General features: G+C 59.4%; 2 protein-coding genes across 4 annotated transcripts; both read right to left on the reverse strand.

Moving 5' to 3' along the window:
• Positions 1–265: 265 nt before the first annotated feature.
• RAB1B (RAB1B, member RAS oncogene family) lies at positions 266–7,271 on the reverse strand. The gene is made up of 6 exons (XM_059710021.1): positions 7,116–7,271; positions 5,449–5,521; positions 5,065–5,160; positions 4,859–4,954; positions 1,788–1,919; positions 266–1,701 (listed from the first exon to the last, which is right to left on the reverse strand). The coding sequence occupies exons 1-6, from the start codon at positions 7,241–7,243 to the stop codon at positions 1,507–1,509; spliced, it is 720 nt and encodes a 239-aa protein (XP_059566004.1). The 5' UTR covers positions 7,244–7,271; the 3' UTR covers positions 266–1,506.
• A 628-nt stretch (positions 7,272–7,899) lies between these two features.
• Positions 7,900–17,939, reverse strand: KLC2 (kinesin light chain 2). Of its 3 annotated transcripts, none has more exons than XM_059710014.1 (16): positions 17,685–17,811; positions 16,804–17,042; positions 14,143–14,373; positions 13,920–13,989; positions 13,084–13,306; positions 12,315–12,402; positions 12,093–12,194; positions 11,835–12,008; positions 11,613–11,712; positions 10,976–11,025; positions 10,799–10,866; positions 10,066–10,174; positions 9,830–9,988; positions 9,635–9,759; positions 9,351–9,408; positions 7,900–8,868 (listed from the first exon to the last, which is right to left on the reverse strand). In XM_059710014.1, the coding sequence occupies exons 2-16, from the start codon at positions 17,029–17,031 to the stop codon at positions 8,785–8,787; spliced, it is 1,869 nt and encodes a 622-aa protein (XP_059565997.1). In that variant the 5' UTR covers positions 17,032–17,042; positions 17,685–17,811; the 3' UTR covers positions 7,900–8,784. The 3 variants fall into 3 exon arrangements, with proteins under 3 accessions (XP_059565997.1, XP_059565999.1, XP_059566000.1); XM_059710016.1 differs by lacking the exons at positions 7,900–8,868; positions 17,685–17,811 and adding exons at positions 8,875–9,182; positions 17,832–17,939 and having other exon boundaries at positions 9,330–9,408; XM_059710017.1 differs by lacking the exon at positions 7,900–8,868 and adding an exon at positions 8,875–9,182 and having other exon boundaries at positions 9,330–9,408; positions 17,685–17,823.
• Between the last annotated feature and the right edge of the window lie 3,037 nt (positions 17,940–20,976).

A 20,976-nucleotide genomic window follows, 5' to 3' on the forward strand; every position in this document is an offset into this window, starting at 1 on the left:
GGGGTGCCCCGCTATTGCCCATTCACGGCCTGTGCGCCGAGGGCCTGTTGGCATCACCAGGTACTCGCTGATGGCCTGCCTCCTTCCCTGTTGGAATCGTGCTGGGCCCCATGGGGACAGACCACAGCACAAGCCCGCAGCTCTCCTGGCTTCGGGAAGTGGGTCAAGGACTTCGGACAGCAACCCTGGGATACAGCCCAGCCCAGGGCTCCAGGTCCAACCCCCACCTCAAGGGGCTCCCACCACAGACCACACACACCACAACTTCCCTGCAAAAACCCTCGGCTCACCGAGGGCCAGTGGAAATTTATTTTTTTGTCCTTTCTGTCTTTTCCCCAAGTGGCTTTTCCTTGCAAAATGCCTGACATGACCAGAGGGGAACCTGGGAGAAGGGGGGCACCCTAAGAGGCAACCCAGGGACTTAAATACAAGCTGGAAGGCAGGGCACAGGTGGGACAGGCGAGAGACAGCACACGGGACATGGCTTGTCAGGTAGAGAACAAAGGTTTTTTTGCAGGAAGAAGCTGTGCCAGAGGGCCAGGGGCTAGGATCCTGGGTGGGAGGGGGTGAGAAGAGAGACCCCCAACCCTGGGTTGCACCCATATTCCCCAGAGAAGTAGCAACAGAGGATGAGGATCTGCCCTTGTAGGCTCCAAGGAAGGGGAGAGAAAGCCACTGCGCTGCCTCAGGGAAAGGAAGGTGCTGGCAGAGTGAGGGTTAAGGCTGGTGCCCGGCCTCTGGCACGGTGTGCCTTCCACCTCCGCCTGCCTTGAGGACAAAGGGGCACGGTGGGCAGGCAGCACATGGGCCTGGCTCTGGCAGGGCAGGGGGTGGCAAGAGCAGGCTCCCTCTGGGCACAAGACACAGGCCCAGCTCGGCTGCCCGCCCACCTGCACTAGATGGGCTCAGACCTCACTGTGGCTGGACGGCTGGAGCTGTGAGTGTGGGAGGGGTGGGAGGAGCGGTAGGGAGGAGGGGAAAGGGGGGCTGTTGGGCCCCTGTAACCCCCCTGCCCGTCCTGAGGTCCGACCTAGGACCCTGGATCCCAGGTTCTGGTCCCCGGTACCATTTCTGGCCCCGGGCACTGACTTCAGCCTGGGCAGTAGAGGCCAGGAGGCCCTCAGTTCGTGGGGAAGGGTTGGGCAGGGGAGAAAAGGACAAGGAGAGAAACCCACTGCAGCATACATGGGGGCCAGTGGAGGGAGACAGACAGAGGGGCCCTCATCCCAAAGAAAAGTGTATGGTGGCGTATCTTTTAAAGTTACCTAGAGGCAGCAGCAGAGCAAGGCCCACAGTGCCCCAGCCCCAGGTCCTGGGTGTCCTCCCTTGGGGGCCCTGGTAGAACCGAGGCTCAGGGTGGCAGGCAGATGGGCCAGAGGGAGATGAGGAGCCAAGGACACCCCAAAGCCACAGACTCAAATACCCCAGGAGAGGGAGGCACCTCCTGCCCCCTCCAGGAGCATCATCTGGAGAAGGTGCCCCTCCTGTCCCACCCCCACGCCCCTTCTAGCAACAGCCGCCACCAGCTGGCTTCACGGGGGTGCTGTCGATCTTGAGGTTGGGTCGCTCACCCCCGGTGGCAGCCCCCGGGCCCATCCGCTTTTTTATTTCAGCAGCCATGGTCATGAACGCCTGCTCAACGTTGGTGGCGTTCTTGGCACTCGTCTCCAGGAAGGGGATGCCCAGGGAGTCTGCAAACTCCTGACAAGGGGAGAGAAGAGGAGAGAAGTGAGGCGTGAGAGGCAGTCGCCCCAGCCACCCTGGGAGGCCTGGCCCCGGCCGCTCACCTTGGCTGTGGTGTTATCCACCACCTTCTTGGTGGTGAGGTCACTCTTGTTGCCCACCAGGAGCTTGTTGACATTCTCGCTGGCATAGCGATCGATCTCCTGTAGCCACTGCTTCACGTTGGCATAGGATTCCTAGGGCAGCCAGGGCCAAAAGTTACTCTGCTCCCCACCCCTACCCTACACTTGGAGAACAGGGGCTTTGAGGGGAAAGGGCTGCCCTGGACTCCTGAGAGAGCAGGAGCCCGGGACTCAAGGGACCCACAGGAAGCGCCTTTCTCCAGGCTCCACTGTCCTCCCTGGCCTCCTCCGTCTGAGACTCCAAAAGCCAGCCCCAGCCCCGCCCCAGCCGTCTGCCGACAGCCCCAGCACCTAAACAGTGTAGGCCTAAGGGCCTGCAGCTGCTTCTCTCTCCCTGACACACAAAAAAGGTTCAACCACATGTGGGGAGCAAATGGCATCAGAAGAGAGGCCAGGAAGAGAGAGAAATCGAGAGTAACAGGTTCGCAAGGATCACCAAGTTCTCGCAGTGGCCTTATAGTCCCTTTAAGGTTGAGGTCTTGGAGCCCATGACAGGTGAAGGGTCCTTGCAGCAGAAGAGACCCTGGCCTATGAGGGAGACAGGTATCCTGGGAACAGAGTCTAGCGTGCATCCTACTTCTGGCCCCAACAGCCTCCTCACTTGGCTCAGGGGATCTGTCATTCCCGACCCCCAGCCGGCATGCGGGGAGGATGGAACTTTCAGGGTTGTGCTGGAGCCAGAGAGGACAGGTATCACCGGGGTTCACACTTACACCCCCCGCCATGTCCCAGGCTGGGCCCTGTGCTGAGCACCTGGGATAAAGAAGGAATGAGACCTGGACCGTGTCCTAAAGCACCGGGAAAGGAAGGACTAGACCAGGACACACGGTGGCGTGACAGGGTGCTGAGTGCTGCAGGGACGGGAGCTGCTGAGCTCCAGGGCTACCACTGCCTGCGGAGGCTCAGCGGACCCACACCTGCAGGGACGAACTGGCCTGCGAGAAAGCAAGTGAGGGGACGGGGTAAGGTGCAAGGGGAGTACACGGCATGCGCTAGGTCACAGAGTGCGAAGGGCACGGTGCCTTTCGAGAGTGGGAGGAGCTGAATGTTGCTGGGACGCAGGCTCTGAGCAGGGAGAGGGCGAGGAGCAGGCTAGCGCCTGGAGGAGCTTAGCCTGGCTGCATCTTAGACAACCAGGAGCCAGTGGGGGGTTTTCTTAGGACGGGAGTGGCAGGAACACACCTGTGTTCTGGGAAGACAGTCCTGGCAGGAGTGGAGGCCAGATCAGAGCGGCAAGATGGAGACCAACTGGGACGAGAAGCTGTGCCTGAGCCAGGGAGTGAGGCAGGGAAGAGCACAGGACCCAGGCAGACTATCCTGGGTGAAGCCCTGGCTCTGCCATGGACTGTGTGACCCTAGAGATGTCACCTGGCCTGAGCCTGTTTCCTCCCCTCTGTAAAGCACTACCTCCCAGTGGGGCTGAGCATGAGATGATGGATGCAGGCCTGTCTCATATCAAGAGCTTAATTAGGAGCTGCTGGTACCCCATCACTGCGATTATGAGGAGCCAGATTTGAGAGAGAGGATGGGGGAGTGCAGAGGGGGCTCAGACTGTCTGGACGGGGGAGGGAAGAGTGTTCTTGTCAGGCTAAGAGGGATGCAAGAGCTGGCTCAGGGAGAGATGGCGAGGCCAGTGCTGGACACGCTGAGTGCCGCAGATGGGGCAGAGCTCAGGAGAGGCTGTATAGGAGCAGGAAAAGGTGCGCTCGGAAGCAAAAAACCCTGGATTCAAACAATGGCTTTGCCTTTCTGGGCTGTGAAACCATGGACAAGTTACTTCACACCTCTCCCAGCGTGTCTCCTCACCAGGAAAGCGGGGACCCACCATTTAGTTCACTGGGTAATATTGTGACGATTAGAATACAGACACAAAGTACCAGCGGAATGTCTGGCCAAGAGAAGATGTACAGTGAGAGCTATTCAGACACAGGAATCCCAGAACTAAGACAGAAGCCAAACCACCAAGTGGCCAAAACCATGCAGGGAGTCAGAAGGAGGCTTGGGGCAAGGTCAGGAAGCACCAATATGGGGTTATGGAGGTCGGTACAGGGTGAAGCAGTGAAAAGCCACTGAAAAGATCATCTCGCGCAGCGGGGCTGGGAGAGCTGGAGTTAGGAGGGGACAGAGTGAAGAGCCACGAGAGGTCGATCTGGGCGAGAACTGAAGTGAGGTCACAGGATTTGGCAGTTAGAGGTCCTTGGTGACCTTTGAGTGGAGCACAGTTCACCCATAGCTTGGCCAGGAGGCACCACCATGAGTCCCTGCTGAGCCAGACAGCTCAGCTGCCCCTAAGAGCAGGGGCTCCTCCTGTAAGCAAGCATCTCCATGTCCCCAGAGCCCGGTCCACACTAAGCAACGAGGTTTGGTAGAAAGAACGAAGTAGAATCAGCAGACTAGGCTTTCTGTCTCTGCCACGTGACCAGCTGCAGGACTCTGAGCAAGTCTCACCGCTCTGACCATCTCACCTGTGAAATGGGAACACAATGCAGACCTCTCGAAGGCTATGCACACCAAAGACAGACAGGCTCTGTCAGCCATGAGGAATGCCGTGACTGTTTCTATTGCTGCCAAAGACACACGCTGAATGCTGCCGCAGCAGGCGCTGGGCTCCCAGGCCTCTGCTCACGCTGCGCCCAGAGTGCAGGGTCCCCTCGCTTCCTTGCCTAAAGCTCTCCACTGGCTTCTCTAGTGTCTTTACACAGGAGGCCATGGGCCCAGCACAGCGACCAATCAACTGACTTAACTCCCTCGAAACACAGGTGCCTGGATGGTCTAAAATAAGGTGGCAGGTTTGGCGGGGAGGGGCGGGCCTGGCTCTGTGAAGACCCTGCAGCAAGGCCTCTGAGGATCTCTTTCTGCTGTTTCCCTCTGGGTGAAATGGGTCCGGTGCTTTCCAGGCCACATCAGGAAGAGGATGGGAAGAGTGAAAAGAAGCCGGAGTCAAAGACCTGAGGCTGAGAACGCAAAGCAGGGGAAGGTGAGCCCAAGAGTACCTGGTCGGTGACGTCATACACCACAATGATGCCATGAGCTCCCCGGTAGTAGCTGGAAGTGATGGTCCGGAACCGCTCCTGACCGGCTGTGTCCCACTACAAGACAGTACGGGAGAGGGCAGGTCAGCCCTGGGCTCCATGCCCAGAGCTCCTACCTCCATGGCGGAGGCCCCTGCACCAGGGGCCTTGGGAAGAGCGACACTCACGATCTGAAGTTTGATGGTCTTGCCATCCAGCTCAATGGTTCGGATCTTGAAGTCCACCCCGATGGTGCTGATGTAGCTCTCTGTGTACGTGTCATCCTGGAAGATCAGAGGCCAGTGAACTGTCCTGAGTGGACAGGCCGGAGGCCTACCTAGAAAACCTCCCTCAAGTTTCCTGCCCCAGCAAAGCTCCTAATTGCACCCAGCTTGCCAGCCACCTGCCCTTGTTCAGTCAGCTATGTTGCTGGCAGGTCCTGCAATTTCATCCTTGATCCCCAGGTCTTGCAGTTACTGGGCTCTGGGCAGCTACTGTGCTACTGTTGCCCATTCTCCCTCCAGCCACCAGCCAGAAACCCAGAAGGATGGTATGGGAGACTTCTTACTCACAGCAAACCGAAGGAGCAGGCATGACTTGCCCACGCCCGAGTCACCAATCAAAAGCAGCTTAAACAGGTAGTCACTAGAGAGAGAGGATGGGAAAGTGTGAAGGCAGGTAGGGAGCCCACCACCATCCTCCTGGAGCCCCAGGTACAGCTTCTCCCACACTGACATGTCTACGGTGTTCACAAGATCCTCCCACAAGTCCGAGGGGAGGGAGAGCTGACCACCCCCATCACACAGCTGGCCAAAGGCATGAGTATGAATTCCCACTTTACAGAGAGGGAGACTGAGGTCCAGAGAGGGGCTTGACAAAAAGTCAGGTGCCAGAGCTGGGCATCCCACCCTGACTCCGGACACACTCCATGGTCTGGAGCCCAGCAGCGACTGTCCAGGGAGCTGCCTGGACTGCCCCGGGGGGACCCGTCTTGGCAGGGGAGGCCCCAAAGGGGAAGCCGGGCCCAGCCTGGAGCTTGCAGAGGGAACATCTGTGTGAAGAGCAGGGAAGGAGGCCTCTCGGAAGAGGGGGCAGCAACAACAGTCAGCAGGTGAGATGTACCGAGTTCCTACCTGTGCCTGACCCAGTGCTAAGTATTTCAAATGCCCCCTCTCAGTTAAGCCTCGCAACCGTTCAACGAAGCGGGGTGTTGTTATTCCCAGTAAATGAGGAAACCAGAGTGGGGAGAAGGGAAGTGACTTGCCCTAAGTCACACTGCTGTTGACTTTAAGACTGGACACCAGGTTCAGGCCCCAAGTCTCCGTGAGGGCCGGTCAGTTCCCTCCTCTAACCCCTGACCATCCGCTCAGAGCCCGCTCCCCAGGGAGACGTGAGGCCTGGGTCTGGAGGAGAAACGGGAAGAGGCAGAGGGGGAAGAGAGCCGGCTCTTCGGGGCGCTGTCAGCGAGAGGCCGGCAGAGGCGGGCCCCCCACCCCCAGGGGAGTGACCGGGGCTTGGAGGAAAGAGAATCTCCCTGGAAGGGGAGCAGCCGCCCCGTTCATCTGAGCATCAGCGGTGACAGCGAGGGAAGGGGTGTGACGGCGGCGCTGGGGCTGCGTCGGAGGAGCGGGCAGGAAGGGACCGGGAGCGGCGGGGCAGCCGGACCCACCGGGGCAGGACCCGCAGCGGCAGGACCTGCAGGAGAGCCACCCCGAGCGAGCGGCGCCTCGGGGCCTCCGCGTCTAACCAGCCCCGGGACCAGCCCCGGGAACCAGATTCCGGGAAAACGGGAAGAGCAGAAGGATCCACGGCCCGACCTCAAGGGCCGGAGTCTGGACCGAGACCGGGAACCGTCTGGTGAGAGACCATAACGCTGAGGCCACTGTCAGTACCCAGATCGCCACTTTCAGCCAAGTGGGGAAACTGAGGCCTGGAGAGGCCAGGGCTGCGGGGTCACCTGACCTATGAGGCCTGTTAGGGTCAGTCCCTCGGGCTCCCAGTAGTGTCCCTCGGGGTCGCAGTCTCTGGGCCCCGGGTGCAAGAACTAGGGGTGTGGAGCCGGGGTCCTGGGGGCCCCGGGGGAGGGGCAGGACCCGGATGTGGGGGGGGGGTCAGCGGAAGAAGGACCCGGATGTGGGGGCGCCGCACAGTCCTGACCCGGGCCGGACAACCCGGTAAGCGCACAGCCCCGTACTCGGGATCGAGGCTACGCCAGACGGCGCAGGCGGGGCTCACTCACTATTCGGGGTTCATGGCGGCAGCGGCGGCCCGCTCGGTCGCTCCCAGTCGGCTCTGCTCCGCCTCCTGTTCCAAGATGGTGGCCGCTCCGCCCCAGAGGCCCCGCCCGCGACGCGCAGCCGCAAACATTCCTGACTGGGACCTCGCTGCATTGCTTCTCGGGACTTGTAGTCTTCTTACATTGTCCAACACACTCCGTGGCGCAGGCGTAAACCAGGGAGCCCGAGCCTTCTAGCTCACCACTGCGCATTGCCTTCTGGGGCTTGTAGTTCACTCTCTAGACATACCTGGGCTTTTGGACAGCGCTTGGGAGGCTGGAGTTGGAAGCTCTATTGGAGGCTGGGGTTGACACTTTTCACATGTCTAGCAGAGGCAGTTATCCCTACCCTCCCGCCTCCGGAATTGTCTTAGTAAAAGTTTATTTCTCCAGGGTTCTTCGTGTCCTGGCGTTCCTAACTCACAGCCACAGGCCCGGGAGAAGGTGTCCTCATCCACATTTTATAGATGGAAAACTCAAATTCCAGTAACTCGCTCAAGGTCTAACAGCTTACTAAGGGGCAGAGCTCAATCAAAGCCCACAATTCTCTAGAACCTCAAAGATGAAAACTTAGATCTTGACCCTTGGGACCCCCAATTATGGGAAAGAAGAATATCTGGGCTCCAGTTGGAGGAACCGGACGTGAGCGACACACACACACACACACCCTTCATTCGCAGCCTTTCCCAACCCCAACCCCAACCTAGACCCTGGGAGCCCTGGACTTCAGCCCCAAAACAAGCCCGGCTCAGATTCAAACCATCTTTATTTCTACAGCAACATTTGAAAATAGAGAACGACCACCTCACCCCACAACTGGAGCAGCCCCTCCTGCCACAGCAGGGACATCACTGTCCCTCGAGAGAAGCTGCAGGCGTGGGAGAAGGCGTGGCTAGATGGCTCGACAGGCAGTGCCTGGGCGGGGGCGGGAGGGGCAGTGCATAAGGCCGGGATGCAGGGCAGGGCCCGGCATTGAGGGGGCTGGTAAGGGGAGGACTCTCCATCCTGGGGCATGGAGCGATGGCGGGGCAGGACGCACCCCTCAGAGTCCGCACCCCTCAGAGTCGGGAGGAGCGCGACAATGCCCAGGGAACCCTTTGGGGAGATCCCCAGATGTGTTGTGGAGCCTGGGAGATACCACCGCGTGGAATGGGAGTGATTAAGGCCTGGGCGGTACCACTAGAGAAGGGCGGGGTGAGGGAAGCCCAGGCAGTACGGTAGACTGAGGAGAGGGGCGCGGCCAATAACTTATTTCTCTATATACAGAAGCAACGGCCGGGGCAGGGTAGGGCGCTGACGGGAGGGCAGTTACTTAGTGTTCTTGACTCTGGGGTCAGGGGATGGCAGGCCACTGATCTCTACCTGGAAGACCCCAGCCAGCCTCTTTCACTGGCTCTGAACCTAGGGAGAGGGGCCCTGCTGGAAGGAATAAATAAGGGGTAGAGCTGGGGCCGGGCAGGCCCAGCCTCCAGGGCTCAGGCTGAGATGACAAGGAAGGAGGTTACCCTGAGATTGAACAGAAAAGACAGGGGTCCTTGGGAGAGACAGGCAAGACAAGCAGCAGGCCCATGCGCAGGGCTGGGGTGAGGGCAGTGCCGGGTGGAGGCTGTGGCGACTGGCTGCCCCTTCAGGATTAGCCCACCAGGGAGCTTCGTCGGGAGAGGTCCATGGAGCTGGAGCTGAGGGCGCGGCTGTCAGAGAGGCCTGTGCCTCCAGGCTGTGGGCAGAGGGGCAGGTGGCTCAACTTGTGCTGCTTGTCAGTCTGTGCTTCTTTGACCAGAAGGAAAAGGGGCCTGACCAGCCAGAACCCCTGAGCCCCACCCAGGCCCCACCTGGTACTGACACCCTGTCCACCTCCAGTGCCTGTGGTACTGGCCACTTGCATGTCCACCCAAGCAGGGGCTGGGTTTCCCTAATTTGTCTCCCCAGTGTCCAGCCCAAAGCCAGAGCCAGAGCCAGGTAATGCTGCTGGAGGAAGACATGCTTGAGAAGCTCGTCAGGTAGAGAGCATGCAGGCCTCCAGCCCCGGGCCTGGGCCTGCACCCACCATACCTGGGCCTGCACCCACCATACCTGGGCCTCCACCCACCATACCTGGGCCTGCACCCACCATACCTGGGCCTGCACCCACCATACCTGGGCCTGCACCCACCGTACCTGGGCCTCCACCCACCATACCTGGGCCTCCACCCACCATACCTGGGCTGGCTCTTCCACACTCTTGTTGAGGAAGTTGAGAGAACTGGCCCGCTTCATCCTGAGGGGGAAGGAAGGCCAGAATGTGCCCATGGTGGAACTGGGGAAGGTGGGGCAGGGGGTCGGGTTGGGGTGGGGGAGGGAGGCTGATGGGAAAGGCACAGATTTGGTGGGTAGTGGAGCTTGAGAGAGATGAGGAGCGCACCCTGAGTCAGGAGCTCATTTGGGTTGTTGGTGGGGTCATAAGGCTCACCCTGGGTGGTAAACTTATCAGGGCAGAGGCTGACCTGGGGTTTGGGGGCTCCTGGGGGCCACCACCCTGCAGCTTCTTCACCAGCATTTCACTGCTGCGCCTCAGAGCATCTCGGAGCTTCCCAAAGGAGCCACTGCGCCGCAAGGAGCCACTGCCGTCCTGTGGTGTGGACATGCTTGTCTGTCATGCTGGCTGCACAGCCTCCTGGCCCACCCCAACCCCTACTCACCCCACTCCACTCAGCTGCAGGCCCTGCCTCCTCAACGTCAGACTCAGACCGAGCCCCAGCACCCCCGGCCACATCTCGGCTGCCACGGCGGTCTCCCCGCCCACCACTGCCATCTTTCAGCAGTTCCACCACCTTGGTCTGGCTTGCAGGGTCCAGGCCCTAAGGAAGTGGAGGGCATATGAGGTGAAAAACAGGGCCAAGTAGGTCCCTGCCCAGTCCTCAGGTCTGTCGCCCACCTGCTTGCGGCTGCGGCTGGCACAGTCCTCCAGTGTGTGTGCAGCTTCCAGCTTGCCCTGGCGCCGGTACAGGGCCCCCAAGCTGCGCAGGGTGGTGTTGACTGTGGGGCTGTGGACAGGACAGTGGGACAGTCTCAAATTCTGTGTTCCCCAGGAACCAGGGCCTATCCTGGCAGCCAACCCATACTGAGCTCTAAGGAACCAGCCGGCCAGCCAGGATCTCAACCTTCCTAGGTGTCAAGTCCTATGATAGGAGACCCAACTGCACTCTCCGTCTTAGAATCGCCCCAGGGACCTAAGTGGGATATTGCCACTAGGACTAAAAGCTGGGAGACTCAAGCCCTGGCTGAGTAGCTCAGTTGGTAGAGCATCATCCTGATACACCAAGGGGTATTTCGATCCTTGGTCAGGGCACATACAAGAATCAACCAATGAATGCATAATAAGTGGAACAACAGATTGATGTTTCTGTTTCTCTTTCCCTTCCTCTCTCTAAAAATCAATAAATAAAAATTAAAAAAAGAAAAAGAAAAGCTGGGAGACCCACGAATGAGATAATCAAGTTTTCCCAGTACAGAAAGCCGTTTTGGGGTGGCCTGTGAGCCAGGCCTTGGAAGAGAAGCTGATAGAGAAGGGGTAAGCAGCATGAATTGTGCAGCCAGCCACAGCCCTCACCCAGGATACTGTTTCCCTGCGACCTGCTCTACCACCAGCCCTGCCCCGTCGTCCTCACCTGTCCACTTTACAGGCCTTGTACCAGCTGCCATATTCCCCATAGGCAGTGCTATCCCGGCGCTTATCCTGGGGGAAGAATGGTCGGGGGTGGGAAGAGAAGGCCCTCCCCTCCACACCCCCAACTTTACCCTCCCTCCCTGGACACCCACTCCAGCCGTCCCGCAGTGCTTACTACCTTGGTCTCCTCCCGTTCCTCTGCGTGCATCCAGATGGGCTTGTTGTCCCCTGGGGAGAAAAAGGGGGCTGTCACCAGCCTCCCATATAGGCCTCTCCTGGTTGGGCTCGACATAGAACTGGGGTCTGGGGAGGGGGTCAGGGGAAGCCAGGAAGAATCAGGGTTGGGCTTTGTTGAATGAATGAACAAGAATCAGACCGAAAACATTAGTGACCCTCCTCTGAAACAGATGACTGTGGCACAGGCTTGTGCTTGAGGGGCTTTGGGGAGCAGACCCTTAGTCACCTTGGGCCCACAACTGAGCCTGAATGATGGGCCAGGCTGAAGGACCCAGAGCAGGAAATGCTTGACCATCAGGGGCCAGAAGGTAGCTTCCCAGAGAGGGAGACATTTGGGCTGGGCCTTCACGGTGAGCAGAAGTTTCCCAGTAGAGAAAGGGGAAAGACTCTGGGTCAAGGGCATGGGGTATACAAAGGGTGTGCATGGCACAGACAGGGCCCAGGAGGTGTGTGTACATGCTCACATGTGCACATGACACCCCAGGCATGAGGGCCTGCCTGCCTGGCCACTGTGGGTGTTGATGGTAGAATGAGCCTGTGCTAGGTGAGCTGGGGGCACATGGCAGTCATGGACTCACCATTGACAGAGCCAAACTCCTTCTCGTGAGCACGGGTGAGGATCTCCTTGTACAGGGTCTCTGCATCCTGGTACTTGCCCTGCTTCAGGTAGCAGGAGGCCTGCAGAGGCAGGGGTCAGAGGAAAAGCAGGATGCAGGGACCTGAGCCTTTTCCTTTCCTTCTCCCTCCCTCCGTCCCTCCCTCCGTCCCTCCCTGCCGCAGCTCCTCCTGGCCCAGGGTACCAGGTTGTTCTTGGTCTTGGCCACGTTGGGATCATCAGGCCCGAGGCGTGTGGCGTAGATTTCCAGTGCCCGCCGGTAGTAGTATTCTACCTCCTCAGCTTTGCCCTGGTTCTGGCAGAGCAGTGCCAGGTTGCTCAGCTGCTTGGCCACGTCTGGATGAAATTTTCCCAGGACCTGGGATGGGAGCAGAAGCCAGTGGCTAGGCTCAGAGCTGGCCTAGGCCCCCTGCCTGGCCTGCCCAGCCCTGCCTGCTCCCACCTTCTCCCGGATCTCCAGTGCCCGCTTGCACAGAGGCTCGGCCTCCTTGTACTTGCCCCGCTTGCCGTACAGAACTGCCAGGTTGTTTAATGTTGCAGCCACCTGGGGGGTTTGGAGAACAGATGGAGGCTCTGTGACCCGGGGCCCTGCTGGCCAAGGGTTCTGAGACCTGGGAGCTGCAGAGAGCAGCAGCAGCCCCAACCTCCACCCACCCTCACTCACAGCTGGGTGGTCCTTGCCCAGCGTCTTCTCGCGAATGGCCAGGGCATCATTGAGCAGGTGAGCAGCCTCCTTGTACTTGTTCTGGTCCCTGGGGGAGGTGGAAGTATGGTGAGATTATCCTCCAGCCTGGGCCCTGCCCTTAGTGGTCTGAGATCCCTTGCTCACTCCTGTGTTTACTGAGCGGGCATGACTATGACCCAGAGCATGGGGAAACCTGGTCAGCCCGTCCTCCTGGAGCTCAGGGGCTTTGGGTAATTCACTCACAACTCACCAGGGCATACAGTGCTGGGGTATGAAACAGGCTCACCCAGATCCCACCCGCTCCGCCTCGTGCCCAGTGCACGTTGTTCTGTATCTCCAGTGCCCTTGCTCATTCTGCTCTTCCTGGTGGGAAACCTTTTCTAATCCTCTCATGTTCTGGGAAGATTCACCTTTTACCAAAGACCCTACTCTAGCCACAGTGCCTAGAGAAGCTGTGCCGACTCCCTGGTGCCCTGGGAGTCCTCATGTGCTGCCCCTTCCCTGGTTATTTCCAAACCTTTCTCCTCCACTAGCCCGAGGCTTATTCACATCTATAGCCCAGGCCCACGCAGGCCCAGGCCCTGTGGGCTCAGCCCCCTTGGTACAAGCTCCTCCCTCTGCTGCCCAAGTGCTTGGAGAAACCCAAGTCCTGGCCCATGGCAGGCACTGAGGGTTTGTGACCCAGGGAGGGAGCCTTCAGGAAAAACACAGGCACTGCCATGGATGCCTGTGGCCAGAGGAGCCTCACCGATAGACCAGCGCCAGGATATTCAGCATGGTGGCCACGTCGGGGTGGTCATGGCCGGACGTTTTCTCCAGGTCTTCCAGTGCCTGCTTGCAGAGGGGCACAGCCACCTCATAGCGGCCCTGGGAGGCATACTGGATCACCAGGTTGTGCAGGGTACGGAGCCGTGCTGGGATTTCATAGCCTCCATGCTGGGCAGCCACATCCCCTCCTCCAGGGCTGGGGGCTGCAAGGCCAAGGGTAGAAACTCAGATGTACGGAATGCCCCCTGGGCTGGACTGGTACATGCCAACCATGCCTCTAACTTACCTGACATGTGGCCCTAGGCAAGTTACTAACTATTCTGCCTCAATTTCTTCATCTACAGAGTCACCCCCCAGAAAGAGTGGGCAATGTCCCAGTTCCAGCATTTCAAGCTGTGTCCTAGCAAACTACCTGCCCTCGGAGCCTCAGCCTCCTCAGTTGCCGGAGGAGGCTCTGAAATGCCCAGGGCACTAAGCAAGGTGAGCACTGGAGCCCTCCTTTACCCTCAGAGGAGGCTGAGAGGAAACAAAACTCTACCAGTGATCACAGAGCAACGAGTGGCACAGTAGGACTTGAACCCAGGCTGGGCTGTGGTACCGGCTCCGCACAGAGCTTGGGGTGGGGGGAGGTGGTAGGGAAACATGGAGCACCTGTCCGTTACGCTCTAACATGCTGGGATGTGATGATCAGAAACGAGGCAGGAAGGAACATGGCAGCCATTTGATTCCTGTTTCTGGTGATCTCTGAGGACCAAGGACCAGGAATTTGTTCAGCCCTTCCTACCCCCACCCCCAGAACCAGCTGCCCCTCCGCACCTGAGCTCTGATCCTCCTCGTTGGGGAACAGGTCATCCAGAGAGTCTTTGGGGACCTCCCCCTTCTCCTCCTGGGCAGGAAGACAGGGTGAGATCAGGGGAGAGGGGGCGAGGCAGCCCAGGTGTCCGTGGCTGGGTGCGAGCTGAGTGTGCTCTGTGCTGCCCCCTCCCTGCGCCCAGGCCCCTCTGCCTGCTGGCCTTTCAGTGGCTGTGGCAGGACTCACGTTGGGGGAGGTGTCCTCATCCAGCTTTCGGATCTGGCTCATGAACAGCAAGTGCTGCTTCTCCTCCTCGAGCTGGGCCACAGCCTGCTCGCTGCGCTGCAGCTTCTGCTGCGTCCCCGCCAGCTCCTCTCGCAGCCACTGGTTCTCCTGCACCAGGCGCCGCACCTGAGCCCGCAGCTTCTGCTTCTCTGACTCCACGGCGCCCAGGTGGCTCGACAGTGCCAGGATCACCTGTGGCAGCAGCGGGAGTGGGTCAGAGCCCTCACCACCCACAGCCCGGACCTCCTGGGGCCCAGGAAGGGCTGAGCCTGGCCCTGTCTGTGAGAAGCTGCAGAGCTGAGTGACTTGAAGTTCTCCTCTCACCAAGGGCCCCAAATAGACCATAGTCCAAGACTGAACCCAGAAGGCTTGGGGATCCCCAACTCCTTCCCTCGGGTCAGAAGTCCTGGCTCCCAGACTGGCTTTGCTGGACTCTAAGAAAGTCCATCCCTTTTCCTGGGCCTCCAGCTAGTCCTCTGCATTGATGGTCCAGCTCCCACTCATTGGCTGATGGTGAACAGGGGGAGTTGGGGTGCTGTGCTTTCCCAGAGCTAGCCATTTTCTTCCTTTGTCTCTCTCGGGGGTTGTACTCAAGGCCCTGCAGCCACAGCCTCCTGCCCCAGAAACCTTGACAGATGACTGGAAGACCCCATCCTGACTTCTGCCCAGGCTAGACCCTGCCCTTCTGCAGCCCCCAGGGAGGGATGCGGTACATATACCAGCAGATGGTCTGCGAACCACAGGGCAGGTAAGGAGACCCAGAAGCCTACTCTTAGCCCTACCCTCGCCCCAACCTCTGATTCCTTTCCTGAGCTTCCAGGCTCTTCCTGCCTTGAGGCCTTGCATATGCTCCACCCTTGTTTCCATCATTCACTTTCGGAGGCATTTCTGCAGTGAAGTTTCTTCTCTCTTATGCTCCCAGGCCCAGGAAAGCAGGGCACCTTCCACCCCCTCCCCCCAGCATCCTGTTGCCCGTCTGTGCCAGTGCCTGCACACACTGCGGGCGGGGGGGGGGGGGGGGGGGGGGCGGACCTGTGTGTTCATCTCTGTATCTGGCAGCCAATCATTGCCCTTCCAGAGGGCCAGGCAGTCTCGGACCCTGCACTTTCTAGTTGATTAGCAAACGCCTAAATGACAAGTGTTTTCACAACCACTAGCTTTTTAAAAAACTCCCCTAAACAGCCTGAAAGTGTATACAGCAGATGGCATGATCCCTATTTTAAAGACAAGGAAACCAAGAGGATACCACCTGCTCAGGATTCAGAGCCAGCCAGTCTCTCAGCCAAGATTCGAGGGGGCCAAGACTCTTTCCCCCAGAGCCTGACTCCTTCTCCATCTGCATATTGTCCTAGCACAGTGGTCAGCAAACTGCGGCCCCTTGAGTGTGGCTCTTCCACAAAATACCACATGTGGGCGCGCACATACAGTGCGACTGAAACTTCATGGCCACACTCAAGGGGCCAAAGAGCCGCATGTGGCTTGCGAGCCGCAGTTTGCCGACCACTGTCCTAGCAGCCCAAATGAAGAGGGCCAAAACAGAACTCTAATCATGCGGGCTCTCTCATCCCCTTAACTCGCTCCAACCACGAACCTGGGAGTTACCCTGTGCCCCTCTCTCTCCCTCACACCATTCTCAAGTCCTCCTGGACCTACCTCCCTCCCGAACATCTACAACTCATGGCCATCCCTTTAGTCCAAGCCACCACTTCTCATTTGAATTCCAACAGTGGTTTCCAACTACCTCCTACCTGCCTCCATCCCTGACCCACTATAGTTCATTCTCCATACCTCAGCCCCACGGAGACTTTAAAACCTAAGTCATTCTGTGTCCCTTGACTGCTTCAAGCCCTCCAATGTCCCAATGTCCTGAGACTGAAACCCAAACGAGTAAGGCACAGCATGACCTGGCCCTGCCTTCCCCATAGGCCTTTTCTGACCTTCTCTCCTGCCCCATGAAGCTCCAGTCACATAGGTCTTTTCTCAAGTCTCCCATTGCAAGATTTTTTCCTACCCCAGGACCTTTGCACATGCAACCTCCCCCTCCTCCCTTTTCTGGAGACTAGTCCATTTCTTCCTTCGGGTCTTGGTTTAAATGCCATTCCTCAGAAGTCTTAACCGACTAATAGATAAGACTTCCCACTTAAAGCTACTACAAGACTTTGTTCTTTTCTTTGGAGGATTTATCACAACGTGTTCCTGTCTTCCAAATGGACTAGAGCAGGAATCTAGTCTGCATCCCTGGCACCTAACACATTGCCTGGCACATAGTAGGTATTTGAAAACTTACCTGTTAATGAGTAAATAAAAGAATGACTGGGGGAGGGAGTAAGGTTTTCCTTTTTGTTTTCCTGTGCCATTCCGTCTTTGCTACCTAGCAGAGAAGCTAGGAACAGGGTTCTACGCGGGGGCTAAAGGATGGCTGTCAGGCTTCTCCCGGGGCGAGGCCCCGTGGAGTCTCCAAAGCCCATTCATGTATCCAGCGGCTCTTTACTGGGGTCCTGCACGGAGCTCCAGGGGACAGACGCGTCCCGCTCGGGTTCGGTTCCTACGGCGCCAGAATTCCTCCAGCACCTCCAACCCTCCCTCCTGTCACCTCCCCGCTCGCACGCCGCACAGGCCTACCTGGGCCTCCCCCAGCCCCAGCTCGATGGCTTCCAGGGAGCGGCGCAGGAGGACACAGCGTTCCTGCGAGCCGGGCTCCGCCTCGCCGGCTTCGGGGGCGACCAAGGGGGCGAGAAGGGCGCGATGCTCCCCGCGCAGGGTCTCCAGCCCCTGGATGACGGCCTTGGTGCCCAGCACGATCTCATCCTGGCTCAGCTTCTCCTCTCGCGGGAGCACCATCGTGGCCATGGCCTCGCCGCCTGTGAGGGCGAGGAGGGGGCGGGCAGGCAGGTGCGGGGCCACCGCGCCCGCAGCCCCGGGTTCGGTAAACACCTCGGTCCCCGGACGCCGGGGTCCCCGGGGCGCCCCGCTGCCTGGCCGGCAGCCCCCCGCCGCGCCTGCGCTGGGCCTCCAGGGGGCGCGCTCGGCTCGCCTGGGCCCGGGAGACGCAATGCGGTGAGACCGGTGAGGCTGGACCCAGATTCGGCCCAGACCACCGGCTCCGGCCGGCGTGGGCGGCTCAGTCTCGGGGGAACCCCTCAGGCAGGGCGGGGCGCGTCGGAAGAGGGTCCTGCGGGGATCGTGGGGTCCCACTCCCAGGCGGGAGACCCCGGCCCCTCCCGGAGCGCCAGCCCCAGCCCCGACCGGCGGGCCGGCCACAGAGCCCCTCCTCCCGTCAGGCCGAGCCCGGGAGACCCTTCCCCGGGGAGCCCGGACCCCGGGTCTCCGTCACCCCAGCCCCGCCCACGGCGACCCTCCCCATAGGCCAGCGCCACCCGACCGGGCCCAGCTCCCGCCCCCGGCCCCCCAGGCCGCGCCCCCTCCACGAGGGTGGGCCCGCGACGACCCTGCCCCCGGCCGGCCCGGAGCCCGGTCTCCCGGCCCCACCGGCCCCCGCGGACCTGCGCCTCCCGCTCGGGCCGGCTCCCGCTCCAACTCCGGCTCCCGCCCCGTTTCACTCGGACCGGCCGCCGTGAACGGGTCCCACCGCCTCCATCCCGCCGCCCTTCCCAACAGTCCCCGCGCCGCCTTAAAGGTGAAGCCACTACCTCGGGCGTCGGAGGGGGCGAAACACGCTCTCCGCCCGCCGGCCGCCTTAAAGGAGCGTGAGCCGGGCCTGCTCCGGGCCGGGGCGGGGCCACCGGGCGGGGCGGGGCCGGGGCGCCGGGTCCCGGGAGCCGCCCCCACGCCCCCGCGGCCCCGGCTTCCTCCTCTATCAGCCGCGGGAGCGCGGGGCTCGGGAGACGGTGAGCCTCGGCCACCCGGTACCGCGGCCCGAGAGGACGGCGAGAGGAACGGGGGCACAGGGGCCCGATCCACAGCGAGAACGGCATCTGTTGGCGTTTATCGAGGGCGCTGCCGCTTTCTAGTCGCGGCGTCAGATGCTTCGGTGCCTTAGAGGGTGAAGCCCCTCAGCGCTCGCGAGGACCCGACGGAGCGGGCTCTGCTGTCCCCGCATCTCTCAGCGCTGACCCCCCACCCGACCCCTTCGGAGCTGTTCCTTTCCCTGCAATTCACTGCAACTTAGGGCTGCCTCGTGGGCTTGGGGAGAAAAGGGTGGCCAAGGGCAGCCGGGCATCTGCCAAACCGAAGACTCGTGGCCTGTGTGTGGACACAGCAGATGCCGTCGACCGGATGCACAGGACCGGGCGATGACGTCATCCGGGGCTCAGATGAAATATCGCCTCTTCAGAGAGCCCTTCCCTGCTCCCTGCCGCTCCCCCCACGTGGAGCGGCCCTGCAGCCCACCCCGTGCACCCAGGGCGTTCTCTCTCCAGCATGTATCCCTCCCGACATTTTTCCTGTCGGTGTCCTGTCTCCTCCCCAGAACGCAGCCCTGCCGTCTTGCTCACTCCCAGAGCAGCCCCGGGCCAGCCACACAGCAGCTCGTTAAGTGCCGGTGTTTAAAAAGGGCAGAAGGGCGCACCTGTGGGCCTTGGCAGGCCCGGGCAGACCCAGGTTTTGGTCGGTGCGCTGCAGCCCTGGATTGGTGGCCACCCTGGCCCTGCCCTAGGTCGATGTCATTCGTGGGTGCCAGCAGCATAACCACCCGACAAACCCTGCGAAGCAAGGCCTGGTGTCAGTACCAGGGATCTGGGTGTTCCTCCCGTCAGGGGGGCTCAGACTCAGATTCCACCAGCTTCGTACGAGAATCTCCTTGGCATCGTCTCTGACGGAGACCTGGCCCAGTGCCCCCAGCTTAAGTATGGTACGCCCTATGGCAGGGAGCTCACCGCCTTGTGCTGGGAGGCTTCTCTAAAGGTGAAAAAGGTTTCCCTAGACAGCCGGCACAGTGCCTTCCCGCAGCGCTCCCCCGCCACTGCCACTCCGCAGCTGGCTCTTCTGGGAGAGCCACCTGCCCTCCTTTGCCAATAAAGATGTGTGGAGACAGCGATGTTCTCCTCACCCATTCCTGCCCCTTCTCATCCTGAATTCTCTTTTCAGAGTGTCGTTTAGCATTTCTGTCCAGACACTGCTTACAATGTGGTGCTCAGTCCAGGGCCCAGGGATCCAGCAGGGAGTGAACTGCACAGATCACAGAGGGATGGTCCCCTCTTTTTCTTTTCTTTTATGTATATGTATATATTGATTCCAGAGAGGGAGAGAGAGATAGAAACATCAATGATGAGAGAATCATTGACCAGCTGCCTCCTGCAGGCCCCTTACTAGGGATCAAGCCCGCAAACCCGGGCATGTGCCTTGACTGGAATTGGACCCGGGACCCTTCAGTCCGCAGGCCGACACTATCCACTGAGCCAGACCAGCTAGGGCTGGTCCCTCTTCATGAACCTGTCCACTGTGAAGCTAGGAGTCAGGCTGACCCTGACAGCCACCACAGCATGTCTGCCGAGGGTGAGCTTGTCAGCTAAAACCCTAGACTGTGTGTGTCCCAGCTCTATCCAGTTTCCTCTCCCCAGTCCTGTGCTTCTGCCAGTGATTTCCCCCCAGTGATTTTGTTGTTGTTAATTCTCACCTGAGGATGCTCTTTTCATTGATTTTTTTTTCTATAGAGTGGAAGGGACAGGAAGACAGAAACATCAGTGTGAGAGAGACACATCAATAGGTTGTCTCCCACATGTGTCCCGACCGGGGACCAGGGATTGAGCCTGCAACGAATGTAGGTGCCCTTGACCAGAATTGAACCCGAGATCCTTTTGTCTGAGGCAAACACTCTAACCACTAAACAACACAGGGCAGGGCCTCAGTTATTTTTAAAGCTAGTAATTAATATAGTCATATAATGAAAAACTCAAAAGGCAGACACAAGTTACGATGAAATTCTTTTTTTTTAATCCTCACCTGAGGGTATTTTTTCCATTGATTTTCAGAGAGAGTGGAAGAGAGAGGGAAAGACAGAAACACATCAATTAGTTGCCTCTTGCACTTGCCCTGACCAGGGCCCCAGGCCAGGGAGGAGCCTGCAACCTCCGTACATGCCCTTGACCTTGACCGGAATCAAACCCAGGACCCTTCAGCCTGCAGGCCGACACTCTATCCACTGAGCCAAACCGGCTAGAGCTGAAGTTCTTTATTTTGACCACTGCCCTCAGCCATGCAGCTTCCCTGCCCAGAAGCACCTGCTGTTAGCAGTTTGTGCATCCATCAGTTGTTGGAAGAATTGTGTCTATCCTTGTCAATTTCCTTTGGTCAGTTCCTTCTGCCTCTGAAGACAGGAGTCTTTGGCATTTGGGGTCTTCGGTCTTTCAGCCCTCACACTGGCCCCTCTCCCAGAGGCGCTCTGGCCGCAGTGTGATAAGCCTGCCTCTGTTACGGAGGCTCCACAAGCCATGGCTGCACTCCCAGCTTGCCTACAAGTTCACAGGGAGGAAACAATCCGGAACCCAGGGCATCTTTGGTTCTTGACGAGGCTGGGTTTCAGAATCTTGTGAAGAAACTGTTAGAAGGCTCTCCTAGAGATGGAGATTTGGTGGTGCCAGGCCCTATTTTAAAACTTCAGAGGTGCCTGTGATGTGTACCCTAGGTTAAAAGCCTCTGCTTCATTTCATAAGGAAACAGGCCCAGAGAAGGGAAAGCAGCTGCATGAGGTGAGAGAGTGCGATGTTCCCGGGAAGCTCAGTGATCACTGTCCTTCCCTACTAGAGTCCAGGTCATTTTGTACCAGCGTGTGAGAGACAACACTGACCGCACCGAGTAGAGGTCCAGAGAACCGAGGTCAAGGTGCTTGTTCACACC

The sequence above is a fragment of the Myotis daubentonii genome, chromosome 9 (genome assembly GCF_963259705.1).
Source record: "Myotis daubentonii chromosome 9, mMyoDau2.1, whole genome shotgun sequence".
In the NCBI taxonomy this organism is placed as follows: domain Eukaryota; kingdom Metazoa; phylum Chordata; class Mammalia; order Chiroptera; family Vespertilionidae; genus Myotis; species Myotis daubentonii.